This window comes from Manihot esculenta, chromosome 7 (genome assembly GCF_001659605.2).
Source record: "Manihot esculenta cultivar AM560-2 chromosome 7, M.esculenta_v8, whole genome shotgun sequence".
Lineage (NCBI taxonomy): Eukaryota > Viridiplantae > Streptophyta > Magnoliopsida > Malpighiales > Euphorbiaceae > Manihot > Manihot esculenta.
Genome location: NC_035167.2, coordinates 10,604,595 through 10,628,073, shown reverse-complemented (window position 1 = coordinate 10,628,073; position 23,479 = coordinate 10,604,595). Strand labels below are relative to the sequence as shown.

Sequence of the window (23,479 nt, the reverse complement as noted above, 5' to 3'; positions counted from 1 at the left end):
GGTTGATGAGAGGAGGTTGAGCTTGCATTTAGGCCATGCTAAGCAAAACCCAGACGCCAATTCGGTGATTGAATATTCTCTTACTGGTGATCTCACTGTATCTGATAGCGATAGTGTTTCCTCTGGTAGCACTTCAGGATTGCATGAATTAGGTAGTGGGATTTCCAAAGGAAAAAAGGGGCTCGTGGCATTTTTATTTCTGCAAGGTTTTGTCAAGAAACAAATAGCAGGTTGAGGCGCTTGCAGGATCCAGGTTCACTATTACCAACTAGTCCTAATTCCAGAATGAGCATTTCATCAAAAACCAGTCAATCAAAAAGATTTGGTGTTGATGGTACAGTGACATCTCCCAGAACTGTTGCTTCTTCAACTATTATGGGAGCCACGAGGCCTGCCTCGCCTACTAAGCTTTGGACACCTACGGCTTCGTCTCCATCACGAGGGATTTCTAGTCCTTCAAGGGTGAGACCCATGAGTAGTTATCCTGGTAGTACACCTTCAATTCTTAGTTTCTCAGTTGATTTAAGGAGAGGGAAGATGGGGGAGGATCGAATTGTTGATGCACATATGTTGAGGCTTCTGTACAACCGTTACTTGCAATGGCGGTTTGTAAATGCAAAGGCAGATGCTTCCTTCATGTTGCATAGACTAAATGCAGAGGTATGGTATACACACTTTTCACTGTTTTCCGTCCATTGATTTTGGTTTCTCATCTATAGTAACCATATCCTTAGCATTTATGCTCAAACTTATCCAAATAACTTTTGGACACATTTTTCACTTAGTAGTTTTTGCTAGCTATTTATAAACCCATCAATGTTCCTCTAAACAATCTATTCTGGACACTACAATGTCAATAGTAACATCCTTGGCATAATGTAAATTTCTTAGGACTTGTAGCTTCTAATATCAGTTTCTGGAAATGACAAACAAAGAACTGCATTTAACTGGAGCAACATCAATGCTATAATTTTAGGAAAGATGTTACACAGTTTCTATGATTTTTTTTTTTTTTTTGGGATGGTAAAGATTCCTAAGGCTCAAGATTTAACTATACTGCCTAAGAATAGAGTTTAAGCTCTAGATATAGTCAAAAGTGAAATATATACTCAAGGCAATGTGTCTTCCCATCACCTAAAATGAAAAGAAAACAAACCGAACCTTAAAAGTAAGCTTGAGTTTGCATCATTAATCTCAGTGAACAGGTATGAACATAGTTACCTAGACCATGGTACTCTTGAGTCCTGGTACGGGTACATGGTATGCTAATTAATGAAATATAGGATAAGTAGGGGTAAACTTGATTGGTATTAGTGGTATGTTTAGTTAGTATGCCAATTTAATTTGGTAATGTAAATTATATTTACTCAGTATAATATAATGTTTAAATAATTAAATATATGATTAGTAGTTGATAATATTTATATTTTCTAAAAAATTTTAAATTTTAACTAATAAAATAGCCAATTACACTCCCTCGTCAACCTATTCCACTAACATGTAAATCAACTATCTTGCTTAAAATGTTTCAAAATGTATTCTCTTCTGTTTATTATTCTTTTGCTATAGCCTTTTTCCTCTCCTCCTCTTCTTCTTCTTCTTGTGCCTGCATGCTGCTATTGCACACTTTCATATTTATTGATCTTTCTTCTTCCTTCCTTCCATATTTTCATTTCTTGTGGAAAAACTGGATGGTGTCCCTAGCAATTTGGGACAGAAGAGTATTGCGTTTCAAGATGCAGTACCTGGGTCGCGGTTTCCAGGGGGTGAGGGAATCTAGTAATTATGGGTATGAACAAGCTTAATGAAGTGAAGCTCTACCTCGAAAATGACAAATGGCTTAGTTCATTTGCAGCAGGCCTATTAAGAGTCACTTGGTTATGTCTGTACTAGGCACATTTGGCTTTTTCATTTGTTATTCCCTTAGAAATTCAAATGAAAGAGTTCATAATTTTTTATAGGGTGATCTAAGGTTAGCGAGTATAATTTAAACAATAAAGTGCTCCATTTATTTTAGTTGGGTCAAATTAAAGGTCGTCTAAAACTAAGGTAGACTCAATATGACAAATGAAAGTTGCTTTAGCTTGTTTGAGGTTCAAGAAAACGAAATCTACACGCTTAGGGCATGTTCAGACTTGTTTCTAAAAGTTGGTTTGGTTTTGAAGAAAATAATACTTTGCAGTGGATAACTTTTTCTCATAGTTGTTTCTCAGAACAAGTCCCTACGTTTACTTTTATATATTCCATTATTTAGACATGAAATGTTATTTTCAGTATTTTGAAAAGCTATTCCTGGAAGAGCACATGGAGAAAAATGAACTTTTATCCAAATAAGAATGTTTCTTCTGTAAAATTTGCTCATTTGAGTTTATGCATGCATACATATATACATATACACATACATACTTGTAAATATATATATGTATATATATATATATTCCAAGCAAGCTTTTAAGCATTCAGAGTAGGTGAGGTCATATGCACCTGATTGATTTTCAACGGCAATTCTCTCTTTTGTCTAAATACTCATCTTTTGGATTTGTGATCCATTACTTGTTCTTGCTTGTGTTTATGATATGAAGACATTGTTTTTAATTTGATATATTATTTGTACTGGTTTCTGCACCTGCAGCACTGTATGACTTTTGTTTGTTGGCAAACTGTAGAGAATAAATATGATGGACACAACTGAGTATTCTTACAGTTTTGGTATTGTTCTTTATTCCAGAAAATTTTGTGGTATGTATGGGTGACCATCTCAGAACTACGGCACTCTGTCATGCTTAAAAGGATCAAGTTACTGTTGCTGAGACAAAAGTTAAAGCTAACTTCTATCCTCAAGGGACAAGTAAGATTTACAAACTCAGTTTACTTTAATTGACTTATAAATCCATTTAGAGCTTCTAGTAAACTGTCTCTGCTTAAAATTCAACTATCTATTAGCTTTTCTATTTCTATTGTAGGGTTAAATCTTCATGTGAAATGTGATGATGGATAGAAAACATGTTTACCTGTTGAAAATAGTTGAAAAACATGACTTTTGTTATAAAGGAAAATCGTAGAAAACAATCCAAAGTTATTTTTCAAATCCCAGCTAAAATTTTGGAAAATGGGCACATGTATGAGCAAAATCTTGTTTTCTAGTTATTTTAAATAACTTTTTCAGCCAGTTTACTTTGAGAGAACACAGCCTTGTTGCATGTAAAATTGAGAATTAAGCATGTCTTTTGCATCACATTTGAAGTATGAATAAATGTTTGAAAAGAGATATCCATCAAGGTGAAGGCTTCAAAATTCATATATAGATAGGCCTGTGCAGCAGGGATTATAGATCCTCAATAGTGTGGCAAATTTGAAAGATCCCTTTGACTTCTACCAGTCTTTTTGTTAGGACTGGTTCTTTTATATATTTTCCAACTGTTTTTTGGAATTAGGAGGTTCAGTCTCTTCATATAATGATTGATGGAGATGGTTGTCATGTGGGTTTAAAAAGTAAGACTGAGGGAGGGATGTAGAATAGGGGCAGGGGAGATGATTCACTCAACTGAGCCTCTAGTCCTTAGCTAATTAGAGAGAAGGACAATAAGTAAACAAAATCTTAGACGAGAATTTCTTTAATTAGAGAGAATTTCTTGTATATTTTATAAAATATATTTTTTTAATTTTTATGTTAAAAAATTTATTAGTTATCTTAGAGGAGAATTTCTTTAATTAGAGAGATTTTGTGGTGTCTCCTTCTCGTGTATAATGGTTTTGCTATTGGTTGTCTTTGGTCTGTCTTCTTACTTGAGAGTCTAGATGTGGCATAATGATTTTGCTGTAGGTTGTCTTTGGTCTGTCTTCTTTCTTGAGAGTCTTAGATGTGGTATACTGGCTATTTTATACTTTGTCGTTGTTGTCAATATTGCTAGTTTTTTTGCTCGCTTTTGGACTATTGTTGTTCGGTATTGACCGGCCATAATCTTGTGAGAGTTGCGTTTGATTGGTGATAGTGGTTTGATTGGTGATAGTGATAGTAACGCCAAAGCTTATTTTTTGTGATAGTTTCAATGGGTGTATCATAGACGTAGTTATGAATTAGAATCCGCGATTCGATTTATTATTCGAATCAAATCGAAATAAATTCGATTTAAAACGATTCAAAATAGTTTAGATATTTTAATAGTTTTAGTCTAGTTTTTTTTTCATGATTCCGAATTTTCACGGTTCCAGTTTCAAATTAAATTTAAATTATAAAAGGGTAATTCAATTTTAATTTAAAAAAAATTAAAAATAAAAATTTAAATAAAATACAAAGAAGTAAATATAAATCTCAAGTATTATTGAATATATATTTTATCAAATAAGGAAATTATAAAGTGTATCCATTTATATGATATAAAAAATAAAATAATATATGTATAATATTAAAATAAAATAATATTACATTTAAATATCAATAATATTTTTTATAAATTAAAAATAAATTTCAATTTAATTATTTAATTTAATTATACATTAATTTTAAGTGACATAATTTTTTAAAAATAATTTATTTAAGAAATAATTTATTTAGTTTTCTTGAATGGTGGACTGATTTTTAATTTCCTATATGCTTTTGCCTTTTATGGCATTAATAAATGTAATATTATCTTTATAATGATAAAGAAAATAGTATTTCTCTTTTATTTATATAACGATGACAAAGAGATACAAGATATTTTTCGATAGTAGTTTTTTTTTTTAATTTTTATTAATTTATCAAAAGTTAATTATTTTATAATTTATTTGAAAAAACAACCCAAAACTAAAAAAATTTTATATCTTGAATTTTATTTATTAAATAATATAAACATAATTTTAAGATTAATGACGATTTTTATCAATAAATTAAATTAAATTTAAAAGTTAATAATAAATTACAATATAATTTTTAAATTTTTATTTAATTAATAAAATAATTCTTTTAAAAGAAGTATTTTTGTTTCAATTATGTTCTAAATAATTTAAAAATTGTAAATATTAAATTTAAATTGAATTTTTATTAGCAAATACTGAAATCCCAAAATATTACTTTTAATTTAATTTAAGCGGTATTTTTTTTTAAAGTTTTTAAAATTTATGTACATGGATTTTAATAGTATTAATTATCAATATTTATACTTAATATTCTCTACTCTTATGTATATAAGTTTTAAATACTGTTAAAATTAATTTAAATGTATTATTTCATTATTTTTAATATGTATTAATAAAACATTAAAATATATTAGATTTAATTTCTATAATTATTTAATTATCGACAAGGGAAACTAAAATAATTGAAAAAATATGATGTTATTTAATAGATTTGATAGACTATTTAAATTTAGAAAATATAAATTTAATAGGTAATAAATTAAATATTTAAATTTTAATCAATGAATAATAGATAAAAATCATTATAATTTTATTATATTATTATTAACTTTTATAAAAAATATTCTTTTTAATATATAATTATTTCATGTATTTTATTTTTTTATCGCTTATTTAAATTGGGCCAACTCCTAACTTAAATTACAATTATTCCATCCATTATAGATATTAGTTAAAAGCTATTGGATGAATTTATGAAAACATAATTTTTCTCTAAAAATATTACTGTGTAAAGTTTACGTTCTATACATATTTGGTTAAATTTATAAGTTTTCTTTTTAAGTTTTGAATTTATCTGATACTAAAATATTTTAATAAATAGAAATTAAATAGTAAAAATATCAAAATTTAGTTGTAAGGAGAAGTTGAATGTTTTTTAAAATGAATAATGAATGATCAAGGTGTTAAAATTTTAATAGATGAAAAAAATGGATGAAATCTAATTGATTAATGTTTCTAACTTATATAATATGTAATTTATTTATTTATTTTAAATTATAATATTTATACTCAAATTCAAACATTAAATTATAATTTATTTATTTTAAAAATAATAAAATATTTTCATATTTTTAATAATAAAAATAAGTAAAAAATTTAATTTAAATGAATTAATTATAAAAAGATTTAAAATTCAATCTGTAATTATATTAAAATTTAAAATTAAATTATTATTTTATATAATATAAAAAATTATAGAAAAAACATGTTTATATTGTACTAGTCTAACAATTTTAATTGGGTTCTTAATAAAAAAAAATAGAAAACAAACTAAAATTAAAATAAATTTAATTTAGTAGGGTTTTTTTATTACAAAATTTTAAAGACTAGACGGCTAATTTTGAAGAAAAGGGAATAGACATAGACAGAGACTTTCATTATTTACTTTACTTTTTAATGTATTTAGTATGGACATAGACAGAGACTTTATGGAGAATAGACATCCGCACAAATTGCTCCCAAAGAATCACATCTGACAAAATACAATGTCAAATCAAACGAAAAATATTTAAAATTATTCATTTAATTTTTATAATATAAAAAATTTATTAATTAATCTTTTAATTTTAAAAATTATATTAAAATATCTAATTTTTTAAAAAATTTATTAATTAATTATTTTAATCTGTTAAATATTTTATTATTTAATTTTTATAATTTTAAAAATATTAATTAATTTTTTAAATTTTTAAAAAATTTATTAATTAATATATGTATTAAAAGTATTTCAAATTTTTTTTATCATATTTAATTTAAAAATTAACTAATAAATTTTTTTAAAATATTAGAGATATTTTATTATATTTTTTAAAATTAAAATATTATAAATTTTTTTATATTATAAAAATTAAATAATAATTTTTTAATATCATATAAAAAGAAACGAGAGACGAGAATAAAAAGCAAAAGACTCATGAATCACGTGAAGTAAAACTAATAATATTTAAAAAAATATAAATAAATTTATTTGGTTTTAAATTTAAAATTTGATATTTTGTTGATTTAAAAATTATTATTTTTTAAAATTAAAAAATTAATTAATAAATTTTTCTTTAAGTAACAATTTTTCAATATCATATAAATGAACAATTTTTCTTTAAGTAACAATAGTTCAAGTGAAAAAAATAATCTTTGAAAAATATAAATAAATTTATTTTAGTTTAAAATTTAAAATTTGGTATCTTGTTGGTTTAAATTGTTAATTTATTATGTATTAACAATTTAACTTCACATTATTTATTTTAACATATTAATATGATTAATTTAATTATAAAACTAAAGCAATAATTAAGTCAACTCCTACGTTACCTTGTATTCAGTATTCACCAACCTTTACTCATCCATAACCATCGCTCCTCCATCTCTCTGTTAGTTCTCCGCTTCCTCTCTTCATTTGGCTCTCTAATTCTTTAGCGATTGTTTTGCTTTTCTGATAATTTCAGCAGTCCTTTGTTGTCTTTATTTTGTTAGACTCTGATTTCTTGGTCTATTTTGTTTTTCTCTGAGATTTCAAAAAAAAAATCAAAAAAATCAAAATGGTTCTCGAGATCTTCACTGAGTTCATTAAAGAACCCATCATGGAATTTGTTGTTGTCCCAATCAAACGACATATCAGCTACCCTTTCACCTACAAGAGCAAGGTTGAGAAACTCCATCATGAGGCTGGGATATTGAAGAACAGAAAAGTCAAGTTGCAGCAGGCTGTTGAGGAGGCTACAAGGAAAGGGGAAGAGATCTATGAAAGTGTTAACAAGTGGCTGATCGATGCAGGCAAAGCTATTGAAGAAGCTGAGGAATGCATCCAAGGCGAAGAACAAGCGAAAAAGAGGTGTTTCGTTGGATTATGTCCTGATTTGAAGACACGCTACCAGCTTAGCAAGAAAGCAGAGAAGAAAGCTCTGGCAATTCTTGAGCTGGCGAATGAAGGCGACCTTGATTCAATTTCCTTCCGCCCCCCTCTACAGCAGATAGTTGCCCCGTCAGTATATGCTCGTGAGGGCTTGAATTCAAGAGAGTTGTTCTTGGAGAAAGTTATGGATGCACTATTAGATCCAGATCTTAATATGATCGGGGTGTATGGACTTGGAGGTGTGGGTAAGACCACCCTAGCAAAACAGGTCCATAGAAAAGCTATAGAAGAGAGGTTGTTCGACGTCGTGGCTATGGTTGCTGTAAATCAAACACCAGAACTCCGAAGAATTCAATCGGAGATCGCTGATATCCTGGGCTTGAAATTTGATGTGGAGGAAATACCTGGAAGAGCTAATCGGCTATATGAGAGGTTGAAGAAAGAGTTGGAGAAAGAGAAGAAAGAGTCTGAGAAAGAGAAGAAGGTACTTATAATTCTTGATGATATTTGGAAAAAACTTGATTTAAATGCAGTAGGAATTCCCTTTGGAGATAGTTTCAAAGGATGCAAAATACTTCTCAGCTCAAGGAGACAAGATGTGTTATCTCGCGAGATGGGCACACAGAAAGAATTCAAGCTCGACGTTCTACAGGACGAAGAGGCCCGGAGTTTGTTTGAAATAACTGTAGCAGGTGCTAAAGATTCAGGATTGCCCCCTATCGCCGCAGAAATTGCTAAAAAATGTGCAGGATTGCCTCTTCTACTGCACACAGTGGCGACAGACTTGAGAAATAGAGAGTTATACGCGTGGAATGATAAGCTAAAACAGCTATCTGAGTTTGACAACGAAGAAATATATTCGAAAGTGCACGCGATTCTGGAGTCAAGCTACAATAATTTGTGTAGCAATGAAGTCAAGTCGTTTTTCTTGCTTTGTGGTCTGTTAGGACAATCTAATATTGAAATCCAGTCCTTGCTGAAATACATTATGGGTCTTAGTTTATTCAAGAACATTACTGTGGAAGAAGCAAGAAACAAACTACATTATCTGATTGATACCCTTAAAGCGCAGAGTTTATTGCAAGATGGCGACATGTATGGATTCGTAAAAATCCATGATGTTGTTCGAGATACTGCTCTCTCGATTGCATCTAGAGAGCAACATGCGTTTATAGTTACAAGTGGCAAGGAGTTGATGAAATTCCCAAATAAGGATTGCACCAGAATTTCTGTGTCATATTGTGATATTGAAAATCTCCCCGAAGGATGGGAGTGCCCAAAAGCAGAGGCACTATTTCTTTTCACAGAAGTTTTTTGTTTGGGAATCCCACATCAGTTTTTCAAGGGCATTAGAAACCTGGAAGTAGTGGATTTTACTGGGATCCATTTTGTGTCCCTCCCTTCATCGCTTGCTTTCCTATCCAACCTTCATACCCTTTGCTTGCATCGATGCCAACTGGACGACTTAGCTATCATTGGAGACTTGAAGCAACTGCGAGTTCTTAGTTTTGCAAACTCCTACATTGTTGAGTTGCCCAGACAAATAGAGCAACTGGCTCGACTAAAAGTCTTAGATGTGAGCAATTGTTCCAAACTCAAAATGATTCCAGCAAATGCCTTATCAAAGCTGTCGGAGCTTGAAGAATTGTACATGAGTAACAGCTTTGTTGAGTGGGAGGCCGATGGGAACAATGCAAGCCTTGCTGAGTTGGAAAAGTTGTCTCAGTTGACTATCTCGGAAATGCAAATACCGGATGACAAGATATTACCAAAACACTTATTCTCCAATGGCCGCTTGCAGAGCTTCAGAATACTGATTGGGGATAACTGGGACTGGGATGACAACTATAAAACCTCCAGAACGCTGAAACTTAAGCTCAAGGCAAGCATTCATTCAGGATACGGAATTAAAGTGCTATTGAGGGAGACTGAAGATTTATGCTTAGATGAAGTGAGGGAGGTGAGAACTTGTTGCATGATATTGACGGGGACGGCTTTCCGAAATTGAAGCATCTCCGAGTCCAAAATAATCATGCCATTCAACATATCATCAATTCGACGAAGTGGGCTGTATGTGATGCCTTTCCAATTTTAGAGTCTTTGATTTTGGAAAATTTGATGAAATTGGAGAAGATCTATCATGGTCGACTTGCAGCAGGATCTTTTAATAAATTAGAAATTTTACAAGTAAGAGATTGCCAGAGATTGACGCATCTCTTCTCATTATCTGCTGCCAAGTGTCTTTTGCAATTACGAAAAATGGAAGTGAGAGATTGTCCTCGGATGGAAGCTATTATTATTGATGAAAGTGAAAACAGTAATGAAGTATTTGAGTTTGAGTTCAATCCCTTGCGCTCCTTGAATTTGAAAAATCTTCCGAATCTTAGAAAGTTTCACAGCAAAATGAAGATGCCAAAAAAAATTGAGGAATTTCTGTCAGAACGGGAGAGTGGTACTCACTTATCACTTTTCAGTAGAACGGTATGCGTGCACTAATCTTTTTACATAAATCTGTATGTATTTTTTATTTATTGGATATATATTAAATATTTAAGATTAATTATTGAACGCTTAAATTTTTAAATATTTTAACTATGACTAGTCATTATCATTAATAATTTATTAAAAAAATATAAATAGTTATATTTTATTACTATCTATTACATTATTGATTCAGATCGTACTTTAAATTTTTTAAAATGAAAAAAATATTTTAATTTTTATTATTAAATATAATTTTATTGTTTATAAAAATTTAGAAAGTAGTCAACAAAATATAATTTTTATAATTTTTAATTATTCATATTTAGTTTATTTTATGAGTATATTATATGAATAAGTTAATCAAATAATAAATATAAATTAATTGTGATAATTTCATATTTAGAAATTATATCTTTACATTATTACTCCTTTTAACATATTTTCTTAAAATAATTTGACCATTTTGAAATGAATTCTATGAATGAAATTCAATTTATTTTTATGAATGAAAAAATTCATTTATTTGGAATCAATTAAACGAAATAGAATTTAATTAAATTATTTTATATTAGATAAATTAATAATAAAATTTAAATTCATTTAATTTATTTATCATTCTTATTATTTTTAACAAAACATAAATATTTATTCTTATAAATAATAATTATTTTTGTTACATTCATTAAAAAAATATTATAAATATTTTTGTAACATTCTGAATTTTATATAATTTTTTACCATTAAAAATATAATTTTTTTAAATTAATAAAATAATATAATAAATTTTTAATATTAATTATAAATGTATTAAATATTATTAGTTACTAGTAAATTAAAATAATTTTTATAAAAATTAATTATTAATTAAAAATAAGAAATAAATTTAAAATAAAAAATAAAAAAATTTAAATGGCTAATTAAATAATTTTGATGTAAATAAGCACATGTGAAATCATTTTTTATAAAATTTCAATAATTTTAACAAGATTTATTTTTAATTTAAAATCAATTCTTATAAGAATTCAAGAGAATTTAATTCTTACATTATTGATTTTATTAAACATAAAAATTTAAGAAAAAATTCTCATCAACTCTAGGTGATTGGACAGATTTTCCAAAAAGAATAGAAAAAAAAAAGCTGACGGAAATATGAGGGATCCTTATATTTTTTGATTGAGCATTTTTAAAAAAAAAAAAAATTATAAAATGATTATAATAATATAACTCAAATATTTAAATGAGAAATATATATAAAAATATTTTAATATGATTTTGAGCATGATGAAAATAATATGAAATAGAGAGAGAATTTTAAAATTTTCGATTTGAGATATTGCTAATTTTGTCCGTAATTACCAACTGTCGATAATTTTTTATTTTTATTTAAATTAACACTTTATTTTAAATTTTTAATAATTTTTAAGTTAATTTTACTATTTTAATTTTAAATGATCAAAAATTGACTAATTGCCTCCAAAACTAAGAATGGATATTAAAGACTTTTCATAGTTCTTGGGGAATTCATTGTTGATCCGTAAAGCATTTCTATTTATTTTGATAGAAAAGTAGTGCTTCAAACAAAGGTATTATCTGCTGCAGGTTTCTTTCCCCAACTTGGAGCATCTTCAATTAGACTCAATTAGTTGTGAAAAGATATGGCACGACCAACTTTCTGCAACTTCTTCAAAATTAGAGAGTTTGTTTGTCAATGATTGCAACGAGTTGAACCATTTATTTACAACTTCAATTGTTAAAAGACTCTTGCAGCTCAAAACACTTAATATTTCCTCTTGTACTTCCATGGAAGAGATAATACTAACAGAGGAATTTATAGAACAGGAAGATGAGAGGATGAATCAGATACTCTTCCCTAAATTGGATAGGCTGACACTTCTGTATCTTCCAAAGTTGATTAGATTCTGCACTGGATATCAAATTGAATTTCAATCTCTTAGATACTTGAACATAAGCAGGTGCGATGCATTGATGTGCTTGGTCCCTCATACAGGCATGATGGAAAAACAAGATAACACAGAGATGAATCAGAATCAAAATGAGAATGCTGAAATTCAATCTCTCTTCAATGGAATGGTGAGTAATTTTACCCTTCTCTCTTTATGCATGCATAAATGCATACATATTTGGACATCCTATAGTCAAATGACATTCATTAATAGGTAGGCCTAATCCCTCTGTTGACTAAAAGACCTTAATTCGATAGGCTTCCACTTCACATCACCTCCAACGATTACATTTTTGTCTCATATTTATTTAACTTATGCTTATGTTGAAGTTCCCGCATTTACTAAATTAGTGTGTTTGGCATGGCAGGTTAGTTTTCCTAACTTGGAGAGATTGAGTATCTCCGGACTAAATGAGTTGAAAAGGATATGGCACAGTCCACTTGTGGCAAATTCCTTCTTTAAACTAAAATCATTGAATGTTTCTGATTGCCAGAAATTGATGGCTGTTTTTCTATCAAATGACTTAGAAAGATTCCGAAGAATAGAGGAGTTGGATGTGAGCCATTGTGCTTCATTGCAAGAGATATATCAACTTGAAGGGTTCAATGTTGATGAAGCATTTGAGTTGAGAAAATTAAATATAAGTGGACTGGGATCGTTGAAACATGTATGGAGGAAGGATCCACAAGGAGTTTTCAGTTTTCAAAATTTGAAATCAGTTAAAGTTTCACGTTGTGACGTTCTAAACTATCTGTTTCCAACCTCCATTGCCGAGGGTCTTTTGCAACTTGAAGAGCTTACAATAACTAGGTGTGGGGTTGAGAAGATTATTGCAAAGGCTGAAGATGTGGAACAAGCCTCTTATTATTGTTTTAAATTTCCTCGACTAACATCCCTTGAACTTACAGATCTATCAGAATTAAGGAGTTGGTATCCAGGAACACACATTTCTGAATTGCAGAAATTGACTAGTTTGAAGGTTCATAATTGTCACAAAATAATAAAATTCAGTTTCCAAGAAATAGAGGAAGAGGGCAGACGACCCCTACTTTTTTTGAAAAAGGTAAGATTTTTTTACTTCATAATATATTAGTTGAAATATTTAATGATAATTATAATAAATTTTTTATTTTAGATAATAAAGCCTAAAAAGGTTTAATTTATTATACCTCAAACTTTTAATATTATATTCAAATTTTTTAAATTTTTTTATACAATTATACTCAACTTTTTGATCAATCTTAAATTAGTGTACGAATAATGCAATATATATATATTATTTATTTACTTTTTAAAATATTAATTAAATCTACATGAACAACTATTTAATAACTAATTAACCATTATCTTACAAACACTTGATTTTTATTGTCCTATTCAAAAATCATCATATTCTTTAATTTAAATCTTAAACTCTTTAATTTAAATTTTAAATTCTTTTAAACTCTTTAATTTAAATTTTAAATTCTTTAATTTCAAACTAGTTAGATTTTAAAAGTGAAAATTTCGGATTTAAATATAATGTTTCACATGTATTTGGACATTTCACCATGATTGTAATTAGTTTAACAATATACTTATTTGTTGTGCATAGATGAGTCCCAACTTGGAGGAATTGACTTTAGAGCACAAGGACTTGATTGAGATACAGCAAGGACAATTCTTTTCTAAACTCAAAATGCTTACTTTGACCAACTTACAGAACAAATCACGCCCTTTCATAATTGGTTTTCTTGAAAGATTATATTCTGTGGAAACAATTTTGGTACAAGGTCATAATACTTCAGAAGAGTTGTTCTCATATGAAGGACTTGTCGGAGAAGAAGAAGAACATGCCAGGACACTTGCACGAGTGAAAAATTTGAAGCTACAGAGCGTTTATAATTTAAAGCATATATGGGATCCAGACTCCGGACTGAAACCACTTCTTCAGTATCTCGAGACTTTGACTGTATTTGATTGTGATAGTTTGATCAACATAGCACCATCCTCATCATCTTTCCAAAATCTAGCAACTCTTGAAGTGAGGTACTGTGCAGGATTGGCAAACTTGATAACAGCGTCCACAGCCAAGTCCATGGTGCAACTCACCAAAATGACAGTACGAAGGTGCAATATGATGACAGAAATAGTGACCAGCGATGGAGATGATCATACAGAGGATGAGATTATTAATTTCGACAAACTGAAATTTTTGGAACTTGATGATCTGCCTCATCTCATCAGCTTTTGCTCCGGCAATAATGCCTTCAATTTTCCAGCTTTAGAAAATGTTACCGTCAATAGATGCTCCCGGATGAAGATTTTTGCTTTCGGACTTCTAAATACACCAAAACTACGAGGAATACTCCTGGGAGATCAACAGCATTGGGAGGGAAACCTTAATGCAACACTAGCAGAAATGGTATTTCGTATTTATTCTTATGCTTTCTTCTTAATTTTCATGATATCTGTTGCATGCATATATGTTATATGTTTATGATAAGTCAGTTCATTTGTTTTTCCCTTTGTCTTGTGGGATCAGAGAGTTGACCAATATTTTAAAGCATCTGAATTTCCTGAGCTCTGGCATGATGGGATGCAAGGGAGACTCTTACGCAATGTAAAAAGGCTCGAGGTGGATAAATGTGCAATGTATAACAAAGCTATACCATCCAATGTACTGGTGTTTTTAAACAAGTTGGAAGAGCTTGAGGTGAAAGACTGTGATTCAGCAGATGTAATGTTTGATTTGGAAGGGGTATCTGCTGATGATGGGCTACTTCCACGACTAAAGAAATTGCAATTAACAAGTCTGCCAATGTTGAGACATTTATGGAACAAGGATCCCATAGGAATTTTGGAGTTCAAGAACCTAAAGTGGCTTCATGTTGGAAACTGTAGCAGCTTGAAGTATATTTTTACCTGGTCGATGGCATTGTGCCTCATGCAACTGGAAAAGATAGAAATATACAATTGTAAGATGATTGAAGGAATCATAGAAAATGAGGAAGCAGCTGATAAGGTGATATTATTGCCTTCATTGAAATCTGTAGTCCTTAAATGTTTGCCTAGATTTTCCAGATTGTGTTCAGGATGGAGTAATGTGGAATGTCCATTGTTGAAGGAGATGAGCATACATGAATGTCCAAGCTTAAAGAATATCTTTGCCACACAGACACTGGTGAACACAATTGATGAGTTTCATAAGGTTAGTTTTCTATTCATTCTTTTCTCAAACATTGCATTTGAAAACTATAAAAACACTAATTTATACGTCAGCTTATTTATTTTAAATGATTTTTACATTTAAAAAGTATTTATAATGTTAATTTTTCTTTTCAATTTAAAAAAAATAAATCATACAAATCTCTTCATTAAACGATATAGAAAAAAAGATCATATGTTAAGAATTTAATTTATTTACCATATTTATTACTAAAATAAAATTTTATTTTTCTTAATAAAAACTGAAATAAAAAATACATTAATATTATTTTAATTTTTCAAATTCATTATACACATGAATTCGAATCGAATTTTATTAACTTGAACTAAAATTGTCGGAACATTAAACATTTTAATTAAGCATGTCAATCTTTTTTTTTTATATATATATATATTTTAACTTTTACTCAAATTTTTAATTTTTTTGATAGAGATATTTTTCAAATTTATTCAAAACTTACTTTATATTAGAGAAATTTAAAAAATTGATGTATTTTTCTATTCTCTTTAAAAATTCTTAATTAATTGGGTCGTTAAAATAAAAAAAAAATCAATTTTCTATTTTTACTATTAAAATGTATCAACAATTTCTCATTTATAATTGATTATCTATAACTTATAAAATCTAAAATTCAAATTCATTTGCATTTATATATAAATTAATATTATGTAAATTTAAAATGTCGATTTGTTTTTTTTTTTCACTTAAAAATTTAACTAATGAGATTATTATAAATTTATAATTAATAAAAAAGACATAAATTTTGAACGTCTAACCATATTAATAAATTATATTAAGAATGTAATTAAAAAAAAATACTTAAAAATAAATAAAAATAATAATTGTAAAAAAAGTGCTGAAATTATTTAAAGATGATATAAAATTTTTATATTTTCATTTATTTCAATAAACTTTTAAATTTATACCCATTAAATAAGTTTATCGGTTAATAATCATTACAATTTACTAACATATAAGCTTATAAATACATTTCAATAATACATGTTTATTATAACATAGCAATTGTTTTCTTATTAATATATTAATTAATTAAATATATTATGAATTTTTATAAGCATATGGGGGATTTACCATTAACAATCTTTTACTAATTAGAAATTTTTTTATTTGCTGATGTGCAGATGTTTCCAAATTTGGAAAAGTTTTCGTTAGACAAGAAGTCTACCATAACCATACTTGGATTTCAATTTCCAACAGGCTTCTTTTCCAAAGTAAAAGTTCTTGAATTGAGTTTCTTTCTAAATAAATATCATGTTCCTCTGTTTAGTTTACTTCCAATATTCTCCAATCTAGAAAGATTTGAAGTTCTTGATTCTTCTCTCAACGAGCTACTTCCATTTGAAGGACTGGTTGGTAACCAAGAAGATATCACTACAATTCCACAGATAAGAGATTTGAAGCTTAAAAATCTTCTTGATTTGAAGCATATATGGAATCCAGATGGCCAACTGCATGACCCATTATTTCAGTCTCTTGAGACTTTTGAGATAGTCTTGTGGAAATTTGATTGTTTTAGCACCATCCTCTGTGTCTTTGGGAAATCTGAAAACTCTCAAAGTATATGAATGCAACACATTTGCAAATATTTTTACATCAGCCGCAGCCAAAAGTATGGTACAACTTGAAACATTGATTGTAACATCTTGCAATATGTTGACCGAAATAATAGGAGGTGTTGAAGAGGATGGATCAACTGATGAGATTGTTTTCAGTAAAATGAAAACATTAAAACTTGAAGATTTACAGAACCTTACAGGCTTCTCCTTGGGCAGTTACACTTTCAATTTCCAATCTTTAGTACAAGTGAATGTTTTTAGATGCCCCAAGTTGAGGATTTTCACTGTCCGCCCGCTGAGCGCACCAAAGATACATGGTGTATTCACAGGCAAAAGACTCATTCCAACATTTCATTGGGAAGGCGATCTCAATGCGACCATTGAACAGATTTACATGAAATATGTACGTATTTACCAACTCTTGCTTCTCCCTGTATTAAACTCAGTATGCTAATGTGTTTGATTAAATGCATCGATGCTTGTTTAGCGTTGGGAGGGAAACCTTAATGCAATACTAGCAGCAATGGTATTTGCGTATTTATTCTTATGCTTTCTTCTTAATTTTCATGATATCTGTTGCATGCATATATGTTATATGTTTATGATAAGTCAGTTCATTTGTTTTTTCCTTTGTCTTGTGGGATCAGACATTTTGCCAATATTTTAAAGCATCCGAATTTCCTGAGCTCTGGCATGATGGGATGCAAGGGAGACTCCTACGCAATGTAAAAAGGCTTATGGTGGATAAATGTGCAATGTATAACAAAGCTATACCATCCAATGTACTGGTGTTTTTAAACAAGTTGGAAAAGCTTGAGGTGAAAGGTTGTGATTCAGCAGATGTAGTATTTGATTTGGAAGGGCTATCTGCTGATGATGGGCTGCTTCCCCAACTATGTGAATTGAAATTAACAAGTCTGCCAATGTTGAGACATTTATGGACTAAGGAGCCTCAGGGAATTTTGGAGTTCAAGAACCTAAGGTTGCTCCAAGTTGGAAACTGTAGCAGCTTGACGTATATATTTACCGAGTCTATAGCATTGTGCCTCTTGCAACTTGAAAAGATAGAGATATACAATTGTAAGATGATTGAAGGAATCATAGAAAAGGAGGAAGCAGCTGATAAGATGATATTATTGCCTTCATTGAAATCTGTAGTCCTTAAATGTTTGCCTAGATTTTCCAGATTGTGTTCAGGATGGAGTAATGTGGAATGTCCATTGTTGGAGGAGATGAGCATACATGAATGCCCAAGCTTAAAGAATATCTTTGTCACACAGACACTAGTGAACACAATTGATGAGGTTCATAGACCTTTTCAGGTTAGTTTTCTATTTATTCTTTTCTCAAACATTGCATCAGAAAAGTATAAAAACGCTCAGTTTATTTTATTTAAATAATTTTTACATTTAAAAAGTATTTATAATGTTAATTTTTCTTTCCAATTTAAAAAAAAAGTGTTTTTTTCAAATAAAAAATCATACAGAACTCCTCATTAAAAAATATAAAAAAAATCATATGTTAAGAATTTAATTTATTTTCCATGTTTAATTTTAGCTTCCTTAATAAAAACTTAAATAAAAAATACATTAATTTTATTTTAATTATTCAAATTCATTATACACACATAAATTCAAAGATAATATAAAATTTTTATATTTTTCATTTATTTCAATAAAATTTTAAATTTATATCCATTACTATAATACATGATAAGTTTATCGATTAATAATCATTAAAATTTACTAACATATAAGCTTATAAATACATTTCAGAAATTTTATACAAAAATAAGTGTACCATTTATACTAATGTAAAAATATTTGTATTAATAAAAATAATAAAATAAAATAAAATAAATATAAAACTTTAAATATAGCTAAAGGAAAATCAAGTAATTTTTTTAAACATTTGAAGATAAAAGAAAAAAAAATAGTGAGATATTTAATATATTTACTATATTTTTACTTTAATAAATATATTTATAGTTTTTATATCTAATTTTGCTCCACATTAAACTTTAATAATACATGTTAATTATAACATAGCAATTGTTTTCTTATTAATATATTAATTAATTAAATATAGTATGAATTTTTATAAGCATCTGGAGGATTTAACATTAACAATCTTTTACTAATTAGAAATTTTTTTATTTGCTGATGTGCAGATGTTTCCAAATTTGGAAAAGTTTTCGTTAGACAAGAAGTCTACCATAACCATACTTGGATTTCAATTTCCAACAGGCTTCTTTTCCAAAGTAAAAGTTCTTGAATTGAGTTTCTTTCTAAACAAATATCATGTTCCTCTGTTTAGTTTACTTCCAATATTCTCCAATCTTGAAAGATTTGAAGTTCTTGATTCTTCTCTCAACGAGCTACTTCCATTTGAAGGACTGGTTGGTAACCAAGAAGATATCACTACAATTCCACAGATAAGAGATTTGAAGCTTAAAAATCTTCTTGATTTGAAGCATATATGGAATCCAGATGGCCAACTGCATGACCCATTATTTCAGTCTCTTGAGACTTTTGAGATAGAGTCTTGTGGAAATTTGATTGTTTTAGCACCATCCTCTGTGTCTTTGGGAAATCTGAAAACTCTCCACGTATATCGATGCAACACATTAGCAATTATTTTTACATCAGCCGCAGCCAAAAGTATGGTACAACTTGAGACATTGATTGTAAGATCTTGCAATATGTTGACCGAAATAATAGGAGGTGTTGAAGAGGATGGATCAACTGATGAGATTGTTTTCAGTAAAATGAAAACATTAAAACTTGAAGATTTACAGAACCTCACAGGCTTCTCCTTGGGCAGTTACACTTTCAATTTCCAATCTTTAGTACAAGTGAATGTTTTTAGATGCCCCAAGTTGAGGATTTTCACTGTCCGCCCGCTGAGCGCACCAAAGATACATGGTGTATTCACAGGCAAAAGACTCATTCCAACATTTCATTGGGAAGGCGATCTCAATGCGACCATTGAACAGATTTACATGAAATATGTACGTATTTTTACCAACTCTTGCTTCTCCCTTTATTAAACTCAGTCATGCTAATGTGTTTGGTTAAATGTATCGATACTTGTTTATTGTTCTCCAATAATGCAATAATTTTGGATTTGTAGATTGGATTTAAAGGGATAGATGATATTCAACTCTCCAACTTTCCCATGCTGAAAGAAAAATGGCATGGCCAATTTCCATTCGAGAACTTGGAGTACTTGAGAAAATTGGTGGTGGACGAGTGTGCATTTTTCTCAAATGCCATATCATCAAATCTACTAAAGCACTTGCACTTGTTAAAAAAGCTGGCCGTAGAAAGATGTGATTCAGTAGAAGAGCTGTTTGAATTAGAAGGGCTAAATGCTGATGAAGGTGAGGTTGGGTTATCAAAGTCTCTAGGAGAATTGAGGTTAATTGATTTGCCTAGATTGAGGCATGTGTGGAACAAGGATCCTCAAGGAATTTTGAGCTTTAGAAACCTAACATTGTTGAAAGTTGAGAATTGTAGCAGCTTGACTAATATTTTTACTCTGTCCATGGCTTCGGGTCTTCTAAAGCTCAAACATTTGGAATTGAAAAGATGTAATTTGGTGAAACATATCATCACAAAAGAAGCAGAAGAGGAAATAGCAAAGGATAATACCATATTTCCATCAATGGAGACCATGAGTCTAGAGTGTTTGCCTAACTTGTCAAGTTTTTATTCTGCAAGCGATGTTCTGAAATGCCCATCCTTGAAAAGAATTGAGATGGTTGGCTGTCCAAACATGGAGCTATTAGCTTCTAAAGTTTGCAAAGAACATGATCTAAGCATGATTGCTGAGGGAAATGGAGAAAGAATTGCGGCCTCTTCTGGCGGGAAGGTCAGTTTTCTGTATAATAAGGAGAATGCTTTCTTGTTCAATTTCATCACTGTACTTAATGGAGATTTTCAATTTAGTTGGTTTATCCAAATTAATTCAGAAGTTTGAACTTAAGCTCAATTTAAAAAGCTCAATTACTGGGATCTTTAAGATGTTTGTTTTCATTTACATTCCATTTCTAAGATGAACCATATGTTCTTAATGTTTTGATCTCATATATCCTTATTTATAATTACTGTTTATTTGGTTTATTAGGTTGTCATCCCAAGTTTAGAAGAATTAAGAGTGGAATGTAACACCATAAAGAATCTGTGTTCTCAAACATCTCAAGCTGATTTCTTGTGTGGACTGAAAGGCATTGAGTTGACATGTATTTCTAGTGACTCTACACTTTTGCCATCTCAGTTCTTTGAAAGTTTACCCATTCTGGAAAAGCTTGTTCTGAGTGATACTTCTTTCGAAGATATCATTTTCTGTGAAGAGATTATTGGCGAGGAAATACATCCTCAATCACTTGTGAAATTGAAAGAACTAAGTTTGTCTAAACTGCCAAGGCTCAAGCATCTCAGGGACGCCAAACTACTCTCAGTTTTCCAATCTCTGGAGACTTTAAATGTAATGGAATGTGGTAGATTGCAAGTGTTAGTGGCATCCTCTGTTTCTTTCCAAAATTTAACAGCGCTGCAGGTATCAAATTGCCAAGGTCTAGTAAATTTGTTGTCTTCTTCAACAGCGAGAAGTCTTGAACGATTTGAAAAAATTAAGATAGAGGAATGTGAACTGATACAAGAAGTCATAGTGGCTGAAGTAGATAAAGAAGAACAAGAGAATGAGATTTGCTTCAACCAACTGAAATATTTGGAACTTCGACGTCTACCAAGTCTCTCTAGCTTCTGCTCTGGGAATTTGACCTTTAATTTCCCATGTTTGGAAGAAGTGATCCTTGTAGAATGCCCCAATATGAAGATTTTTGCTCAAGAAGTAAGCACGCCGCAGCTATGGAGAGTTCAAACAGGAGAACGTAAATATGAATGGGAGTGGGGAGGCAGCCTTAACAACACCATTCAAGCACTATTTAAGGAAAAGGTAAACTTTTTTACTGAAAAAAAAGTAATATATATTTTTTAGTACGTAATAATCATAAGGTTTCTCATTCTTTCACTTTCAATTTGCTTTCCTAGAAAGCTGAAGAGACGGAGATAGGCCAGTGTTCATATGGTTGAGGTTGAATAAGGCCAATGTTCATATTCTATTTCACCAACTTGCTTGACTGCTATATTTCTTCTCATTCAAGGTAGTCTTTTTGTGATGCTTTCTCATTTTCCTTTTTCAATCACCAATCCATTATCCCTAAAAAGGATGCTAAGCATTTGTCAGAAAATAGAAATTATTATGTGATAGGTTTTGATTCCATGAGTGCAGTCCAATTAAAAATTAAGGAAAAGAAAAAGGATGCTAAGCAAAAGGAGAGATTTTTTCTAATATTTTATTTTAAGTTACTATTAAATCTTCAATCCTAAGAAAGGACCATTTGTTCACCAGCCATCTTATTGTGTGAAAATAGTCATTTTATTTATTTATTTATTTTTAATAAGAAATAGTCATATTTTTTATATGTGAGATTGAAGTATGCCTTAAGTCACATGACTTCAATTATAATTTCGTCATCATTTAAATTTACATTTCTATTTTTTAAAAAAAATATTTATTTTATTTATTTTCCCTTTTAAAAATAAATTATATCTTAATTATTATGTAAATAATATGAAATTTTTAGAGAATTTATTTTTTCATTATATATTAATAAATTTATAGTATTAGCGGTCGATCAAAGAAATGTTTTTAGCTTATTCTATTTTATTATATTATTTTTAATTGCAATAATCCCTAAAAGTATATTATGATCGAGTATAATTTAACCACAACTTTATTATTATTACTGATGTTAAATTACATATTTTTTAGTTAATTTTGTACTTTTGATTATATTTTGCAGAAAATGATGAAAAATGAAGATTTGGTGAAAAATAGCCTAAAATGCATGAAAAATTGATTTCGTCGAAGTGATTTTCTAACTCCAACTAGAGAAAAAGGTGTTTAGCCACTCATGGTGTGCAAAGAATACATAAAAAGAAAAGAAGAAAATGAGAAAATATTGTGCTGCTGATACTTTCTGCCGAAACTAGGATGATGTTGCTGCTGCCTTTTTATAGATGCAAAAACCCTAGATTGTCCTTTATGAGATGAAACTCCTTTTATAGGCGATTTGACCCGTGCTTTGGACAAATCAATTTTGGCATATCAAAACTTGAGTTTTGGCTTCTACTTCCATCCACTTGTGCAACTTCCTTGATCATTCTGAGGTTGATTTGTTAAACTTCTATTTTTTCAGTATTTATGCAATTTGTTCATGTGCTATTAGAATCAATAAGGGCCCATTGCTTTTAATTACATAGTAATATATTGTTAGTTTGAATGATTTAGGTCCGTAATTGCTTGGATTGTTGGAACACAAGTGATAATTAGTTGCATGATCCGCGGTTGGCAAAGTTAGAATTAGGTTTTTCTATTTCTTAAAGTAGTTAAGAGTTGAAAAGTGAAGAACACCAAGAACGTTTATTGACAA

At 29.5% G+C, this 23,479-nt stretch overlaps 3 protein-coding genes across 6 annotated transcripts; all 3 read left to right on the top strand.

Annotated features, from left to right (window-relative positions):
• Positions 1 to 13: 13 nt before the first annotated feature.
• On the top strand, positions 14 to 2,707 carry LOC122724037 (protein SNOWY COTYLEDON 3-like). 2 transcript variants are annotated; one of them, XM_043958265.1, is made up of 2 exons: positions 14 to 660; positions 2,633 to 2,707. In XM_043958265.1, the coding sequence occupies exons 1-2, from the start codon at positions 286 to 288 to the stop codon at positions 2,690 to 2,692; spliced, it is 435 nt and encodes a 144-aa protein (XP_043814200.1). In that variant the 5' UTR covers positions 14 to 285; the 3' UTR covers positions 2,693 to 2,707. The 2 variants fall into 2 exon arrangements, with proteins under 2 accessions (XP_043814200.1, XP_043814199.1); XM_043958264.1 differs by lacking the exon at positions 2,633 to 2,707 and adding an exon at positions 1,705 to 2,626.
• LOC110619312 lies at positions 527 to 23,279 on the top strand. 3 transcript variants are annotated; one of them, XM_043958261.1, is made up of 11 exons: positions 527 to 665; positions 2,729 to 2,848; positions 12,240 to 12,322; positions 12,563 to 13,258; positions 13,790 to 14,599; positions 17,628 to 18,302; positions 19,151 to 19,990; positions 20,113 to 20,853; positions 21,109 to 21,939; positions 22,035 to 22,147; positions 22,850 to 23,279. In XM_043958261.1, the coding sequence occupies exons 3-10, from the start codon at positions 12,242 to 12,244 to the stop codon at positions 22,074 to 22,076; spliced, it is 4,716 nt and encodes a 1,571-aa protein (XP_043814196.1). In that variant the 5' UTR covers positions 527 to 665; positions 2,729 to 2,848; positions 12,240 to 12,241; the 3' UTR covers positions 22,077 to 22,147; positions 22,850 to 23,279. The 3 variants fall into 3 exon arrangements, with proteins under 3 accessions (XP_043814196.1, XP_043814195.1, XP_043814197.1); XM_043958260.1 differs by lacking the exons at positions 527 to 665; positions 2,729 to 2,848 and adding an exon at positions 10,007 to 10,228 and having other exon boundaries at positions 11,831 to 12,322; XM_043958262.1 differs by lacking the exons at positions 527 to 665; positions 2,729 to 2,848 and adding an exon at positions 10,124 to 10,228.
• Positions 7,094 to 9,834, top strand: LOC110619313 (disease resistance protein At4g27190). The gene is made up of 2 exons (XM_021762672.2): positions 7,094 to 8,192; positions 8,226 to 9,834. Exons 1-2 carry the CDS (start codon positions 7,434 to 7,436, stop codon positions 9,753 to 9,755), a joined length of 2,289 nt encoding a protein of 762 aa, XP_021618364.1. The 5' UTR covers positions 7,094 to 7,433; the 3' UTR covers positions 9,756 to 9,834.
• Positions 23,280 to 23,479: the final 200 nt, after the last annotated feature.

What these genes read in the sequence shown, in the direction of transcription:
- LOC110619312 (XM_043958260.1), top strand. Translation starts at nt 10,007, where the DNA reads ATGGAAGTGAGAGATTGTCCTCGGATGGAAGCTATTATTATTGATGAA. An exon ending in AATCTCTCTTCAATGGAATG is followed by an intron (nt 12,323 to 12,562) that starts GTGAGTAATTTT and finishes TTGGCATGGCAG; the next exon opens with GTTAGTTTTCCTAACTTGGA. An exon ending in CGGCCTCTTCTGGCGGGAAG is followed by an intron (nt 20,854 to 21,108) that starts GTCAGTTTTCTG and finishes TTGGTTTATTAG; the next exon opens with GTTGTCATCCCAAGTTTAGA.
- LOC110619313 (XM_021762672.2), top strand. Translation starts at nt 7,434, where the DNA reads ATGGTTCTCGAGATCTTCACTGAGTTCATTAAAGAACCCATCATGGAA. An exon ending in ATGAGAGGTTGAAGAAAGAG is followed by an intron (nt 8,193 to 8,225) that starts TTGGAGAAAGAG and finishes TCTGAGAAAGAG; the next exon opens with AAGAAGGTACTTATAATTCT.
- LOC122724037 (XM_043958264.1), top strand. Translation starts at nt 286, where the DNA reads ATGAGCATTTCATCAAAAACCAGTCAATCAAAAAGATTTGGTGTTGAT. An exon ending in TGCATAGACTAAATGCAGAG is followed by an intron (nt 661 to 1,704) that starts GTATGGTATACA and finishes TGGTGTCCCTAG; the next exon opens with CAATTTGGGACAGAAGAGTA.